The sequence below is a fragment of the Amphiprion ocellaris genome, chromosome 17 (genome assembly GCF_022539595.1).
Source record: "Amphiprion ocellaris isolate individual 3 ecotype Okinawa chromosome 17, ASM2253959v1, whole genome shotgun sequence".
Classification (NCBI taxonomy): domain Eukaryota; kingdom Metazoa; phylum Chordata; class Actinopteri; family Pomacentridae; genus Amphiprion; species Amphiprion ocellaris.
Window position 1 is genome coordinate 7,621,944 of NC_072782.1, and position 17,057 is coordinate 7,639,000.

The following is a 17,057-nucleotide window of genomic DNA, read 5'->3' on the forward strand; positions in this document are numbered from 1 at the left end:
CTCTGGTCCTTGTGGCTCAAATGAACAGCTCGTAATTAGTTTGAAATGCATCTGCCTAATCAAAGATCAGTAATCGAATACCTGTGCTGTAATTTTGTGGGGAGGAGGCTGAGAACGGGTCTCTGGGGGGATGAAGTTACCACATCCTTGTATTACATACCTGCACATACACAAACACACACACACACACACACACACACACACACACACACACACACACACACACACACACACACACACACACACACACACACACAAACTCCTCCTGAAAAACACAGTGTAGCTGTTCAACACTCAGGGGAAGCGCTGAATGGATGTTTGCTGCCTGGGCTCCATGAATGTTTAAGCAGCCGAGTCCTTCCATAGCCAGGTAGCTCATTACTGCCTCATTACATACAATGCAGGGACACCAGCCCAGCAGGAAGCAGCAGGGCCACCCTCCTCCTCCTCCTCCTCCTCCTCCTCCTCCTCTGAAGCCTCTCAGTCGCAGGCTGTGGTACCTGCTCCAAGCCACTGTTTGATTAACGAACCGATGAGCATCAGAGGAAAGAACAAACTGTTGGTGAAATACCTGCACTGACTTGAAAGGACTCCACTATGGGAGAACTCCTTGGCTACTAAAACTACCATCCTGGGCCGTGTCTGCCCGAGTTGTGCACCTGTGGACTGAAGTTCAGTGTGGTTTGGATTGATCAGGTTCATCACATAAGGCAGAGTCAACCATGACGCACATGGTTTTGGAAGTGAAGGAGGTAAATGTGTGAACAGTACCTAAACTGCTTTTAGTTTGTCACTATTTGTAAGTGTTTGTAGCATCTTTCAAAGCATTCCAATGGGTTTTTGTGATTTGTAGGGATGCTTGCAGATTGCTGTTTGCCACCAGGTCTTTCCTGATAGCAACACTGGTTTACTACATATCTAGCAGTGTCTTTAAAGCTGCACTAATCTATATCTTTATATTCGCCATACATCACACGAGCTTGTGTTATGTCAAAAGTGTTGCTTGTAGTCATGATTTATCACACAGCATAGCATTTTAGCTCCATTTAGCTCATTGTTTTGGTGTCGCATATTTCATTGATCTTGTTTCCGGCTTTATTTTTCTGTTTAAAAGTCTGATATGCGACTTAATCAACTTCGAGCATAACACAGACAATGTTAGCAGCTAGTTGGTTAACCTAGTGGAGCATTTAGCACCTGAAGAGATGGATATTTTATGTTAGTGGAGGGAAAATAACTGTAAAGTCAGTGGATGAATTGGGTTTCCAATAAGAATGTTATGTGTGATGTTTCGATACCTGTATTATTTTGTTGTGGGGAAATACAGTACATCTGTAAATTCTTAAATTTAATGTCAAAGACTTGGTTTAAGGTCAGACTAAATCTCTAAAAATAAAGGATAAAAGCGATGTGTTAGTGTGCGTTTTTTTACTTAATCGGTCCTATAGGGAGCGTAAGTATTGGACATTTCATGGTGAGAAAGACTATTCCAGATGAATGCTAACATCGCATTCATTTGGAATAGTCTAATAGGTTCACAGAAATGGCTTTCTAAAGGGAAAGTATGTGCAGGTTGTGCATTCAACCTGCTTCGATGCTCCCTAAATGGGCAAAAAATAGAAGTGAACGCTGCTTTAATCCTCTGAAACCCAAAACTAGCCAGTGGGTTTGAATGACACCAATTATCAGAGCTAGAGACTATAAAAGCAGAAAGAGTTGTTGGATTTTTGTCTTTCTGACAATCCTTGAATGAATCATCTATGATGTGCCATTACATTGGGAAAATGAACCACACCTAAACTTAAAATCATGCTATTCTAAATCTCGTGTCATTTTAAAAATTTGCCAAAAATAAATTCCGTACTTGAAACCAATTCTGTTCAAACAAAACAAAACAAAAATGTCTTTCCAGCACAAATACAAAGTCATTACTGGTTCAGTTTTGACCAACAATCACATGACAAAAATTCAGGGACATTTTGGCTGAAGTAGATTGAACTGCATTCTAAGTTTACACAGCTTTAAAATTTAAAATACTTCAAATTATAAGTAGCAAAATATCAATAGCATATGAACATTTTTTAGTATTTGTAACACCTGTGAACATTTACAAAAATGTTGCGCATGCTGATTCTAGGTTTTTAAAAAGTATACTCAAGGTTGTTTTTAAGATCATATCTGGAATTTTAACCAAGTCGCAATGCTCAGGAGACATTTTTGAGCTCCATTTACTTCTAGCCAAAGCTGCTGTTTCCATAGAGATACAGGACTTTATGTTACAGTAGGAAAAAAAAGAAACTGCTTTAAGTTCAGATGGTTAAATATAAACTGCCTTTAATGTCTACATAAGTAACCCATTTAGCCAACTCTTGACCAACCAAAGATGTAAACATTTTGCTAAATGGGATAATGAGTTCATAGTTGGTGACTGTATGTTTGTGTGAAACTGGACCAACAGAGGAGGTACAGTACTTGACTGGCGTGATGGAGGCCTGTTGTAGGTCAGGTTTCTCTAGACACCTGGAGCCCCTTAAATGTGTGTTGCCCTGGGTGATGTGTGGTGTCAGTCAGTGGCCCACGAGGAGTGCTATCTCTTTCAGGAGCCTAACTGCCACTTTGTGGCTGCGTAACAGGATCCTACATCATACTGGATAGACTGGGACAATGGAGCGCCCTCTCGGGTGATGGTCTACAGGCCAGATAGACTTTCCTGTTCAAATGTGAGGTTTAGTGTATTTTTGTGTCTTCCCTCAAGCACTTGGTTGTGTTTTGTTCACCTAAGTTCATGTTATTGTCTTAAACTGTAATTTTACTGAGCAATTTAATTCAGATATCAGTGTTGCCAAGAACACCAATCTTTTACCTTGTGGCTCTTGGCTTTTGTAAAATTGTCCATCCTCATACATCACAGTGTTGTTTTCCTGCCTGGCGTGTGCTCAGTAGAGGTCGCATTTCCTTTGAATGGCAGAAAATCTCTGCCTCGCGATCAATGCCTGGCCGAACACTTGATAACACAGATGCCCACAGACCTGTGAGTGCCGACAACAAGTCAGAGCATCCGAGACAGACCTCACTGCTGCACATCCTGCAGTTATCACAAGGTTGTTTTCAGGGTTTTCACACAGACAAAGCTGATGGTCATTGAGAGAGAAACCCCTGAAGATTAGTTTTATTATTATTGGAATTTTATTTGAGGCTGCCAGTTTCTTTTTAAGCCAGTATTTAGAGAATGTTACCGAAAAAAAAGTTTTTGAAAGGGTTTCAGTGTCTGATTTAAAGGCCTCCTCTGTCAGACTTACAAGAATGTATTGTTTGTGGATAACTATTTCAAATTGTACCTTAAGCAATGATCAAAACTGAAGCATACAATTGATAGAGTAAGGTGCAACACTGACAGAGATCAGTTTTCACATAAAAATATCTTCTGAATGATACCAGAAGTCATATATTATACTTCTCATGCAAAACTTCCAGTCATGAAACCTAATTGTATCTAGTATTTTGGTTATAAATGATTCAATATTAGACATTTAGTTATGTTTTGTTTGAATTCATCAGGATGTGGGTAGAAGGATTAAGAAGTTCTAGGTGTTGCCAAGGAGGTGACTAACATTTTGGAACTTCTCCCAATTTCTCATAAAAAAAGAGTGAACAAATTGATACAAGTATGTTGTATGTGGTCAGACCACACACACACACACACACACACACACACACACACACACACACACACCTACACACCTACACACACACACACACACACACACACACACACACACACACACACACACACACACACACACACACACACACACACACACACACACACAAATACATATTTAGAAGGAGATTTACTTCCTTTTTTGCTCACTCACTACATAATTGATGGTTTCCTATTGAAGGAAGCAGAGACTGTAATCTGTCAGTTTTTCCTGTGTTCCCTTCAATAAAACCAGATGTTAAGTTCAGTCCAGAAAAGGTACTGGGGCACACACACATTCAAGACCTCCAGGGTAGGTGACTTTTTATAGTTTTTCCTGAATTTAATGATCGCATGTTCCCGCGTGACATGATTTATTGTGACATTTTGCTGTGAATATCTGCTAGATCAACAGATCATCGGCTTGTTTAAGTGGAAAATGAGCTGTCAGTGTCAGTTACTCTGACTCGGTGACAGGTCAGCTTGCCAGTGATGAGAGCCAAAACTACTGAAGCATAATACTGGATGTCTCTTTCATAGCACCATAATTAAAGTGTATTGCATTGCAGATTATTTTACAAGGCACAAATTCAGTTGTGTATTAAGTAGCAGAACATATCCTGTGTTTATGCATATTATAATGAATGTTCTTACTACTGCTGGATTTTACTTGGAGGAACTTATTTTCGTGTACGTTATTCTTGTAACCTTCACGAAATGTGAGATAAAATTTGAATAAATATGGGTTTTCTTGAGTATCTAGTGTAGGTGGACAATTTGGTGTTCACTTTGTCCTTGTGATGACTGATGGGTCTTTAGAGAACACAAAAGCAGATTAGATAGTGGTGGCTGGATTTAGATTTGTCATGAGCACAGAGGATGTAGTCAAGGCCACTAACAGCTCTGAGTGGAAGTCACAGATATAAGGACTAACAGGCAGGAAATCATCGCCTTTGGGAAGTATACAGGTTGCCCAGAAATGTGAGCATGTGCATGTATGTGTTTTTCACCGCTGACAATCTCAGAAAAAAGAAAAAAAAGATAACTTTTGAGGAAAAAATAACACAAAGGAAAAAGGTGTGTCCAGCCTTGAGAGGCGGAGTAATAAGAACATGTTAATCCTTGATTCCATTTACTTTCTCGTAATGTCACTGATGTGTGTCTTGTTTGGGCACAGAGCCTGGAGGAGCGCTGTAACCAGATCCTGAGGAACATGGAGGCCTCCCTGACAGCCAGGGATCGCGTGGGCATCCAGGATTTTGTTCTCTTGGACCCCCACACGAGTGAAAGTGCCTTCCTGGACAACCTGAGGAAACGCTTCCATGAGAATCTCATTTATGTGAGTCTTTCCTGTGTGGTGTCATTTCAGATGTCCTGGCTTTTTCTCTCACTCTAATTAAACATCGTGCCCTCAACCTTCAACCTGATAATGTCCTAATGTTGCGCCGCCTTCTGCTGAATCTGGCACCTTGTGTTGCTGAAACAGCAGCTCCGGTTCTTTCCATTTGCAGAGTGAGCAGTCTGAAGGTCACTACTGTCCACTGGGTCATGACAAGTGATTAACTAAACTTATTGCTTTTGATAAGGAACAAAATTGCTTATCAGTGAAATGATGCATGGACAACACATTGTCATCTTTTAATGTCCTGTAATGTTGCAGAGCTTGAGTTCTTTTCTTCGTCTTTCTCTGCAGACCTACATTGGGACTCTCCTGGTGTCAGTTAACCCCTATAAAGAGTTAGATATCTACAGCAAGAAGCAAATGGATACCTACATGGGAGTAAACTTCTTTGAGCTGCCACCTCATATGTAAGATTTCCATCTGATCAGTGATAATTCCATTTCTGAAAAATTAAACACATGGGGAATGGTTTCAGTATTGACCAAAATATCTCAAAAACTATTAGAAGGATTACTGTGAAGTTTTGTGCAGACATTCCTTTTCCCCGACGATTAATCCTACTGTCTTTGGTGATCTCCTGACTTTATCTCTAGGGTCACAATAAGGTTGACATTTCATTGATAGAATTGAAAAACGTTATTCTAAACCAGTTTGATAATTACTCAATGGAAAGCCATGAAACCGGGCTCAGACAAGATGAACTGGTGCAAGATCTTGATTCAAACTTTGGTTAATGACAAAATAATTGCAAAACTAACAACACCAATTAACCTCAGTCATTGGTGATATGGATGGAGAAGATGGGAGACATGCCTGCAAAGAATCTGCATGTCAGCATTGTTATTGTGAGCTTAGAGGTTTCACAGCACAGCCTTGAAGAGCTGCTAGTGGAGAGACAGTTACTTTTCTTACAGATATATTCAACTTTTAATGAAACTTCATTAAAAGACAAGATGTGACTGACTTTCTCAGTTTAACCCATCACTCTACTTTCAGCTATGCACTGGCAGACAATGTCTTCCGCACCATGCAGTCTGAATTCAACAACCACTTCATCTTGATCTCAGGGGAGAGTGGGGCCGGAAAGACAGAGGCCTCAAAGAAAATCCTTCAATTCTATGCTGTCAGCTGCCCAAGTACCAAACTCCTGAACAATGTTCGGGACAGACTGCTTCTGTCCAATCCAGTGCTTGAGGTCAGTGATGCCTGTGCTAAAGTTTATGCTGTGTAAGATCATTTGTACAGAAAAGCATGATTTTAAAATCAGGTATTTTACTTTTGTTAGGCTTTCGGAAATGCCAAAACCCTGAAGAATGACAACTCAAGCCGCTTTGGGAAATACATGGACATCCAGTTCGACCACCAGGTAAAGTGAAATATATTGCATTTTCCTCCAACTGACAAAGTCAAGGTAATATAACACAGCAATAATGACCTCAGGGTCATTGACTAGACATTACGGATTTCCTTTCACCCCCAGGGTGGTGCAGTTGGTGGTCACATCCTCAGTTACCTGCTGGAGAAATCCCGTGTGGTTCACCAGAATCACGGTGAGAGGAACTTCCACATCTTCTATCAGCTGGTGGAAGGAGGAGAGGAAGATCTGCTCCGCTGGCTCGGCCTGGAGAGAAACTGCAAGAACTACCGTTATCTGGTGCAGGTCAGATGGATAAAAACACTGTATTTACGTGGTGAACAACAACAAAAAAAACCCTCTTTACTCAAACTTTTTATCTTTCCTTTAGGGGGATTGTGCCAAAGTTAGCTCTATCAATGATAAAAGCGATTGGAAGACGGTGCGGAAAGCCCTCTCTGTCATAGAGTTCAGTGAGAGTGATACTGAGGTGAGGTAACACAGTAGATTTTTGAACACTAAAACTGGACAAACTTTATATACAACTATGCATGCTCAATTTTAATCATAATAAACCAACAATTTCTCTCTGGTCTTGTTGCAGCACCTGTTTGGAATTATTGCGAGTGTACTCCACTTGGGAAATATCAAGTTTGATGTGGATGCTCGAGGATACGCCACACTCAACAATAACCAGGAGATGCACTGGGTCTCAAAGGTGAAATCGAAACAAACAGATTGTATAAACCTCTGGTCTGTCTTCATGCAACTTTTTTGAGGTCACATGTCTGATTTTGCTTTGCCTTTGCTGTTTAGTTGTTGGGGATTCCTAATCAGGTGCTACAACAGGGCTTAACCCACAGAAAGATTGAAGCCAAAACAGAGGAGGTGACTTTGTATTTAAAGTATAAAACAAACCAAACTTGTTTGTAATGTTAATTTACAATTAATAATCTACATTATTCTGATGTTAAAGGTGTTCAGTCCCTTCTCTGTGGACCATGCAGTATATGCCAGAGATGCCCTTGCCAAAGCCATCTATGGCCGCACGTTCAACTGGCTGGTCAACAAGATCAATGAATCATTAGCTAACAAGGTGAGCAAGAAAGCAGTCTTCTCTCATCCCAATCTTACCTTATTATAGGGAGAAAACTGGGCTGTCAAGATTTGGTTAGCAAACCAGAGACAGACACTTGTTTGGTTGTGAGACTAAAAGCATTCAACTCTTTTTTCACCTTTTCCCTCCATTATACAATTTTTGCTCTAAAGCACTATGAACACATGAGCTTGAATTTCTCTAAAGAGGTTGGTTTGTTCCCAAAACCCTAAATCCTGATGTCTGTGCATATTATATATAGGATTCCTCAAGAAAGACGGTGATTGGTCTGCTGGACATCTATGGGTTTGAGGTTTTCAGCGTGAACAGGTGAGATTGTTCACAGATGAACTGAGTCTTTAACAGTGAAATGAAGAGTTGAATCCTGACAGCGTGCATTTTATTTTAGCTTTGAACAGTTTTGCATCAACTACTGCAACGAGAAGCTGCAGCAGCTTTTCATCGAGCTGACCCTCAAATCAGAGCAGGAGGAGTACGAGATGGAAGGGATTGAGGTAATAATACGATAATTCAATCAGTCTGAATAGAGCAACTAATGCATGAACTAAGATGCAACAAAAATACACAGGAACCACCAACATAATCCACTGTTGCTGTTCTTATTTTTTCATTCAGTGGGAACCAGTGCCATATTTCAACAACAAGATAATCTGCGATCTTGTGGAGGAGAAATTCAGAGGAATCATCTCTTTATTGGTAAAGATGTAAATGAATAATGCGCTTACAGAAAGATGACAAATAACTAGTCACCAATCTAATACATGGCTGAATTATCGATGCTTTTCTTATCTAGGATGAAGAATGTTTACGCCCTGGAGAGGCCACAGATATCACCTTCTTGGAAAAGATGGAGGAAAAGATTGGCGGTCACCCTCATTTTGTCACGTGAGTCTTTGGTTTGACAGGAAATACACAGTGAAGAAACTGGTCAAAGAACATATTCCAGCAAGCAAACCATCACTTCTCGTTAACATAAATGTCATAACAATTGGATGCTCCCCTTCTTGCAGGCATAAACTTGGAGACCAAAAGACGAGGAAAACACTGGATAGAGGAGACTTCCGCCTCTTGCACTATGCTGGGGAGGTTACATACTGTGTTGTTGGTAAGAGATAAATTGCTCATAATATAATTCTCTATTCTAATGCCATTAAATGTGTCTATGTAACAGCTGCCAGATATGAAAACAGAGAGCTGTCATAATGGCAGCAAACCTACTCAACAATGCCACTTAAACTGAAATTTCTATATACTATTATTTAAAAATAATCATATCAGACCAAGTAAGGCTGCTGCTTAGCTTACTGAATTGTGGAAAAGTGTGTTCCACTGCTGAATTCAGTGTTTCATTTATAACAAGAAGAAGGTGTTGTTGCCAAAGAATACATTATTTCTCTCCTTTAAAGCATCCATTTGTTCTTTAAACTTTCAGGATTCTTGGACAAAAACAACGATCTCTTGTATCGAAATGGGAAAGAGGTATTTTATTTCATGTCTGACTCCTTGAAAGTAAATAGATTCACTGTATTATATATACACAAAGGTTGTTCTGAATCTTTTATATGATGTTTAATATCCTCCAGTGCTACTAAATACACTGAAATAGAACTGAAAATATATCTCGATATATAACTCTTACAGTATATAGTCTGACTTGCTAGATTATTACAGTTTTCCTGTCATCTTTAAGGTAATGCGACAGTCCAAGAATGCCATCATCAAACACTGTTTTCCTTCTACTGAGCCAGACAGCAAGAGAAGACCTGAAACTGTGAGTAATCCAGATGATGGAGCTCAGTGTCTCTCTGATGTCATGTTTTCATGTCATCATATACCTGCCTATGACTTTTAAGGTGGTCACTCAGTTCAAGAGCAGCCTGGTGGGCTTGACTGAGATCCTGATGTCCAAGGAGCCCTGGTACGTCCGCTGCATTAAGCCTAATGAAGCCAAGCAGCCAGGTGAGGCCTTGCATTTCAAAGATCTGCTACTTCTGCTAAAGAGCAGCTCATCCTGTACGCTGTGTGTTCAGGTTTGACCTCCGATCTTTTGATGTTGTGGTGCTTCCTGCAGGACACTTTAACGATGTGTTGGTGAGACATCAGGTGAAGTATCTGGGCCTGATGGAGCACCTGAGGGTCAGGCGTGCTGGGTTTGCTTACCGCCGGAAATATGAGATCTTCCTTCAGAGGTAGCTCAGCATGCACCAGCACAGTTCTAGTCTTCACCTATATACATATCAAGTTAGCCTTGACATTTCATGGGCTCTTTATAATGTTTCCACACACCTTCAGCTGCTGTTCTTCCCCTGTGCTCAGGTATAAGCCTCTGTGCCCTGATACCTGGCCCAACTGGAAAGGAACTGCAGCAGAAGGTGTGCAGCTCCTGATCAAACACCTGGGCTATAAACCTGATGAATACAAGATGGGCAGGTAGGCAGATGTAAATGGATTGGTGTTAATGAGGAGTGCTGACTTATCTGAAAAGATATACTTTTTTTCCCCCCTCTTTGTGTTGTTATGTCAAGGACTAAAATTTTCATCCGCCACCCTCGAACTCTGTTTGCAACAGAAGATGCCTTTCAGGTCTGCAAACATAAGCTAGGTGAGATATGGCTCAACGGATGGAGTTGTAATGCTACAGTAAATATCAAAAATCTTTTGCACTTGAAATTGTTGCCTGTCTTTGTTGCAGCAACAAGGATTCAAGCCAAGTACAAAGGCTTCAGGGTGAAAGAAGACTACCTGAAACAGAGAGAGGCTGGTGAGTGATGACATTGGTTTATGAGCGTAAACAAAATCTTTTGCCATGAATTTGCTGAACAAGTTAATGTAAATATAAACCAATTTAAAAAAATAATGTAACTTTGTTTTTTTAAAATAGCCACTAAGATTGAGAACTGCTGGAGAGGTTTGATGGCCAGGAAAGAACGTGAGAAGAGAGCTTGGGCTGTGAAAGTCATCAAGAAGTAAGTTAACACAATGAGAAGAGATTGATTTTTTTTCAGTTTTTTTAAATATAACTTTAGTGTGCTGTTCAGTACCTAAAGGGCACTCACTGACATACTTTAAAATTCAAAATTTAAACCCTAGAGTGTTATTGGAAGACATAAGACTTTTTTACTTTTGTGACATTTTTCAAAATTTTAAATTTTTATGTAGAAATTCAAGGTCAGTGGTATTTACCATATTTGGTTCCTTGCCCGTTAGTGTTAAAAAAAAAAAAAAAACACTCCAAGAAATGTATGTATCATCACTTAGCACAACTACTCAGCTGTAAAATGTGTGAATTTTGTCAACTAACCATGGCTAGTTTTGACATTTCAATGGCAAATATGGAAGAGGACCGAGCCGCAAGTCCGTCTTTTTCCATCTTTACAGAAAAGAGAAAGTTTGATACGTTCCAGGCCTCTGCTGATTGGTCAAATGCCATGATGTAGTGTGCTGTAATGTAGAGTGATCTTTGCTGATGGGCTGGGTGTTAACCACATGCTTCTCAGTCTCACTGAGAGGCGGGAGCAATGCCATATTTAACGTGCAGAAGTTATCAAATATGACCACTTGCCCCATGAAGGGCAACGAGTATTCAACCCCATGCTTCACATTATGATGCTGCCACCACCATGCTTCACGGTGGGGAGGGTGTGCAGTGTTTGATGTTCGCCAAACATAGCGTCTAATCTGGTGGCCAAAAAGTGCAATTTTGATCTCATCAGAGGAAAGAACCTTTTTCAAGTTGACTTCAGAGTCTCCCACGTGCTATCTGGCAAACTGTAATCAGTCATGACCTTTGCTTTTTTTTTTTTTTTTTACCAGTGACTTTCGCTTTTCCACTCTCCTATGAAGCTTTGAGAAGTGCAGTAATCAAGCCTACAATCAACTCGTCTCTTTCTTGCGCAGTCACTCAGCTTTAGAGGACGACCAGCTCCAGGCAGATTTACACATCTGCCATAGTCTTTCCCTTTCTTAATGATGGATTTAACTGTACGCCAAAGGGACGTTCAATGACCTGGAAATTTTTTTTACTTATGCTTTTCAATAACTTTTTGCTTGAAATGTTCTTTTGTCTTCATATTGTAATTATAACAAAGCTGAGTACACCACTATTTGTATTTATCTGTATCTGGACTTTCCAAATAAAGGTGTCTTTATACTATAATCACTTGAGACACATTCACTGCACACAGATGATCTCCGTTTCACTAATTGCATGACGCGAGTCATTTTAAAGGTGGGGAAATCTTATGCAGACTCTCAGACAGAGGCTGATGAGTACAAGCAGTTTACCAAACCAATATGTTGTGAGGTTACTTGTCTGCTGATTTGTTGATTTGTTCTAGGTTCATTAAAGGGTTCATGACCAGAAATGAACCAGCCTGTATTGACAACAGTGAGTACCTGGCCTATGTGAGGCAGAACTACCTCACACGACTGAAGGAAAATCTTCCCAAAACAGTCCTGCAAAAAGACTCTTGGCTCACTCCTCCTCCTATAATGCAGGAGGTTAGTGATGCATTAGTTCAACAAACTGCATTCATTCGAAAACGGCGCATTTTGGTTTATCTTTATCCTATTTTTGGTTATATCTTCATCCTGTGCAAACAGGAAATCAAACACTTAATGTAAAACCGCTGTACTTGTTGTAGGTCGCCCAGCTCTTGAAGAAAATCTACATTCGGCACATGGTACGGAAGTACGTCAGAGGAATCACTCCCCAAAGGAAAGCACAGGTAAAATCCACGGTGTTCCTGCTCTAACTCTGCCTCGTTTGTCTGCACCAATGACACAATTATGTATTTATACATGTGTATACTTTAAGATATTTTGTGTTAAATATCTAGATGCAGTTGAGTCCAACAAATTTCCTTCAGGAAATAAAGTTTATCTTGCAATAGTTTTATTTTATCATAATTTTTCTGTTTCTAGCTTTTGTTAAAAGTACAAACAAGCTCCATGTTCAAAGGAAAAAAAGAAAACTACCCCTTCAGTGTGTGCAGACCATTCATGGACACCAGGATCTGTAAGACTACAGCACCATGTTCTTGACACTTGGTTCACCCACAGGCATACAGCAGATTTGTATTGCTTTTGTAGAATAAATTATAGTAATATGTTACATTTAGCTGGATGCATGTGGTTGTTATAGCTGCAAAACCCTTCCCATTATTAAAAGTATGTTGTCCCATGCATTTGCAGTTGACCTCATTGTTTTTTTCACGGAGATTTTATCATGTTAATGTATTAAATTTGTTTATCTCATCTTCTCTCATTGATCTTCAGTATTTTTTGTCATTTTATCAAGGTAGAGAAGACATAAGCATCAAAGTCCTCCAACTGATTCAACATGAGCACATCAAGGTAAACAAATATTAGAGTTCACTTGTCATCTTTGTCTTCTTTTTTTATTTTTCTCTGATCTTTGTGTCCGTCCTCCACAGTACAGTGTGCCGGTGGTGAAGTATGACAGGAACGGCTTCAGGCCTCGTCTCCGGCAGCTCATCTTCACCCAACAAGCTGCCTACCTGGTTGAAGAGGCCAAGATTAAGCAGCGGATAGATTACAGCTCTCTGAGAGGTAACGAATGAGACAATTAGACTAAGAAGGCATCATTATCTGTAGGGAGAACGTTACTCACACTTTAAACTCACTGTTACAGACATGTGCTTTATTGTTGTGGTGTTATTTACATATGTGTGGTTGACTAGTGACCTTTTGGTTTTTTCTAGGTGTGTCGGTCAGCAACTTGAGTGACAACTTCCTGATCCTCCATGTTACATGTGATGATATCAACAAAAAGGTAGATTTAGTAACTTACTGGTGTGTGCAGATACCTAAAATCTGGCAAAACTGCCAATAGTGTATACATTTGTTTTTTAAAATGTCAAAACTGTAGATGCCTTTTTACTTTCAAAGAGATAACATCACAATAGCACAGCATGTAGGTCATGTATGATGTATATATCAATATAATTTGGGTTCTTTGACAATTATTTGAATGTGAAATATTAAAGACATTCCTTAGGCTCAAAACCACACATTTAAATTGACTTTCAGTTTATTATTATTATTTGGAATTTAGAGACAATGCAGTAGGACCCACTTAATTTTGAGACTTTTACTTACCTATTATTGATTTTATTTTCTTTTAAATTATGTTTTTTTGGCATTTTATTCTTTTATTCTATAGCCAATAGAAGTAAAATGACAGGAAATCAGTAGATCGAGCTTGGGAACAGCATTCAACATTGCTGGTTCATTGTCAGTGACTGTATCTGACATACTAATGTAAATTTTTAAAATTTGAAATGAGGCTATTCTGCAAAGATAAACAAAATGAGCTGAGTGTTTTCTTTAGATAACCAGTTTTGTTTCAGTCAGAAGTCTTGACATAAAACATGTTTTCAATATGCATATAGGCACTATAGGGGAGATCTTACACTAACCAGGCAGATTCACTTGGTATAACCATCATATCTAACAGCTGGAGGACTGATATCATTTGCTCTTTCAGGGGGATCTGGTTCTGCAGTGTGACTACCTGTTTGAAGCCTTGACGAAGCTGAGCATTATTGTTAACAACCAGAACTGCATCAAAGTGGTCCAGGGCAGGTAGAGAATCTGGATTATATGTATTATCCTTATTAGAAATGTACTTGGTGAAAACCACAAATGATCCTAGTTCAGTATGGAATGATTTTATTATGTGCAGTGTGCGGTTTGACATCCAGCCAGGCAGAGAGGGCTTTGTTGACTTCAAAAGTGGTCAGGAGTCAATGGTCTACAGGGCAAAGAATGGCCACTTGATGGTGGTGAGTTTGCCATTTAAACAACATCAACTTATCTTTGAAGGTATTGTTGAGCAACTGACCAAATTCTTTGTGTTTTATAGGAATCAACAAGAACCAAATCGAGATGAAGATGCCAGTACCTTGGGATAATGGTGCTTCTTGAACTCCTACAGTTGCAAATCTTGAATCTAGCTCTGTGGCTGTTTCCAATAACTTCTACTTTATGTCAGCTGATTTTTACTTTTGAATCTTTATGACAATTTTACTCAATTAAGTATATGCTATTATTACACAAGTACTGCCAATATTTTAGTTAAAGCAAGTGCAAAGCATACTCATCGCAGAGTGAAGCCAGAATATCAGCAGCCCTGCTTGTTCTTAATATTTAGAGCTGAATGTATCTGTATGTGAAAAGCACATATTCATGGATCATAATTTATATAAGCTGAAGCCCATGTAATCAGTCCTATCTAGATGATCACAGTAAAGACATTTGTGTGAAGCCATGACTAACAATTATAATGCCTCAACCGTGCTGTACTTTATATTAAAATACTAAACCACAATAGATTTAGCATCTTTTGGAAATCCGTTCAGTGCAACACAACACAAACACATCAACAGGATGTTCAGTCTCTATACCAGAGGTAGCCAACACGGTGCCCAGGGGCGCCTGGTTGCCCGCAGAGACCATGTGAGTTGCCCACAACACGTTCTAAAAATAACACTAGTCACCATGAAATTCCTTATAAAAAATTATAGTTGCTGTTCTTTTTAAATCCAAAATACTTACATTAATTCAGATTTTAAATTACAATATTTATTATAATTTTTTTTAAACAAAAAATGTAAATGCACTGCGCATGTCAAACCACCACGTCACTGCTGAAGCGTCCGGTCGCAGACACTTTGGGAAGCTAGATGTGGTTTTTACCCCCAAAACATGACAGAGAAGTGAAAGAGCAAACACTATTTTGACGATGACTGGGAGGAAGAGTTCTTTTTCACAACAGTGAAAGATAAATGTATGTGTCCTATTTGCGGGGCGACTATTGCGTCGGCAAAGCGACACAATGTGGAGAGATGCTACTTTAGCCGCTACAAAGCTTCCATGCTAACTAGCCACCTGCTAGCGCACATAGACTGTATGCTCACTACGGACAGGAAAATCCCGGGACTTAAAGGTAGCTTTGGCATCTACTACGCGGCGAAAAGTTTCTTCGTGGAGAAAAATGTACCATTAGAAAAGCTTGTGTGACGACGGATGGGGCTCCTCCATGACGGGTCGCCATGCAGGCTTCATTGTACGATGCAGAGGTGATCCAGACTTCCCAACATTCCTACATTACCACTGCATCATTCACCAGCAGGACATATGTATGTACTAAAGTGGCCGGATTTGATCATGTGATGACTCGTGTCGTGAAGATCATAAATGGCTCCAAAGCCAAACAACCAGGACATTGAAGGTGCTGCTGGAGGAGCTGTCCGCTAAACATAGTGACCTGTTACTACACACAGAAACCCCATGGATCAGCAGGGGACCAGTTTTGCAGCGTTTTTTGTCACTGTTGGCCGAAATTAAAGAGTTGATGCATGGATTGTTGCCCTTGCATTTTAACGGACATCACTGGGAAACTGAACCATCTGAACTGTGAGCTGCAAGGTAAAGGTAAGACATGATAAGCTCTGCAATGCCAGGCTTCCCACTAACACACATTTACAGACAAAGAAAGAGGTAACATATGTTGTCATTCAAAACACCGTGTCATTACACAAAAATATGAAAAATAATTTGTTGAAAACATGTAATGATTTGTTGTTATGATCTGTTAAAAAATGTTGCAATGCTGGTGAAAAATGCTGGTGAATTATTACTAAAGTGATAGGATTCATTTCAACATGTGAAAGAGTTGATTTTTTTCTTACATAACTGATAATTTGTACAAACATGGGACAGAGTTCATGAATTGTTCAAAAATGTTACAAAAGTAGTGGTTTGCATAAATGAAGCATGATTTGATGACAGTTAATGATTTCCTAAAAATATTAGAAGTGACAGTTTGCACAGAAATGTAACTGGTGTGATTTTGAACAAAATACTGCAAATATGCTGATTCATACAAAACTGCCAAAAAAGATATTTACAAAAGTTTCAGAGAAGGGATACTTCTGACTTTTAAATATTGGAACAGATTTCCATATACGTGTGTGTGTGTTTTCTACTGTCATTGTTTTGGAAATCGTTGTTAATAATTATTGTAAGGAACAATTAACATAAATGTGATCAGACAGTCTTTTTACATATTATTTTCATTATTATTATTATTGTTTAAAGATGATGGCGCAAGTTTGCTATTGAGGAAGTTTGTATCAAACAAGGTGCCCTTCGTACTACTCAGTACCCTTGAAGTTGCTCTCAGGTTCAAAAAGGTTGGTGACCCCTGATCTATAGTCTATTCTTTCTATTTCCTCGATCCACTGTGATGATTCACCAGGTAGCAGCTCCCCCTGCTGGATGACTTCTGCATCTGTTAAACTAAGTTCAAAACAACACAAACATTACCCAAAATACCAAGATCTTGATTTTGGAGCCTACTCCAGCTGACTTAGGGTGAAGGCAGTGGCTTCCTGGACAGGTCAGTCTATCATAGGACTACACAGAGACAAACTATCACACTCATATTCACACGTACAGA

At 39.5% G+C, this 17,057-nt stretch overlaps 1 protein-coding gene across 2 annotated transcripts; it reads left to right on the top strand.

Annotated features, from left to right (window-relative positions):
• The first annotated feature begins 408 nt into the window (after window positions 1-408).
• myo1hb (myosin IHb) lies at window positions 409-14,926 on the top strand. 2 transcript variants are annotated; one of them, XM_035958386.2, is made up of 32 exons: window positions 409-752; window positions 4,878-5,039; window positions 5,394-5,509; window positions 6,099-6,297; window positions 6,388-6,468; window positions 6,583-6,762; window positions 6,848-6,946; window positions 7,061-7,174; window positions 7,273-7,344; window positions 7,433-7,552; window positions 7,815-7,882; window positions 7,962-8,067; window positions 8,189-8,269; window positions 8,367-8,458; window positions 8,584-8,678; window positions 9,006-9,052; window positions 9,264-9,344; window positions 9,427-9,532; window positions 9,645-9,762; window positions 9,890-10,003; window positions 10,099-10,175; window positions 10,266-10,334; window positions 10,455-10,539; window positions 11,911-12,073; window positions 12,217-12,300; window positions 12,497-12,590; window positions 12,873-12,928; window positions 13,009-13,144; window positions 13,297-13,367; window positions 14,082-14,179; window positions 14,280-14,379; window positions 14,460-14,926. In XM_035958386.2, exons 1-32 carry the CDS (start codon window positions 723-725, stop codon window positions 14,484-14,486), a joined length of 3,141 nt encoding a protein of 1,046 aa, XP_035814279.2. In that variant the 5' UTR covers window positions 409-722; the 3' UTR covers window positions 14,487-14,926. The 2 variants fall into 2 exon arrangements, with proteins under 2 accessions (XP_035814279.2, XP_054874990.1); XM_055019015.1 differs by lacking the exon at window positions 409-752 and adding an exon at window positions 3,954-4,013.
• The last annotated feature ends 2,131 nt before the right edge of the window (window positions 14,927-17,057 follow it).

Excerpts from the sequence above, each read along its gene's own strand:
- myo1hb (XM_055019015.1), top strand. The coding sequence starts at position 3,957 with ATGTTAAGTTCAGTCCAGAAAAGGTACTGGGGCACACACACATTCAAG. Across the intron at positions 10,004-10,098 it reads GATGAATACAAGATGGGCAG|GACTAAAATTTTCATCCGCC; the intron begins GTAGGCAGATGT and ends TGTTATGTCAAG. Across the intron at positions 13,145-13,296 it reads AGATTACAGCTCTCTGAGAG|GTGTGTCGGTCAGCAACTTG; the intron begins GTAACGAATGAG and ends GGTTTTTTCTAG.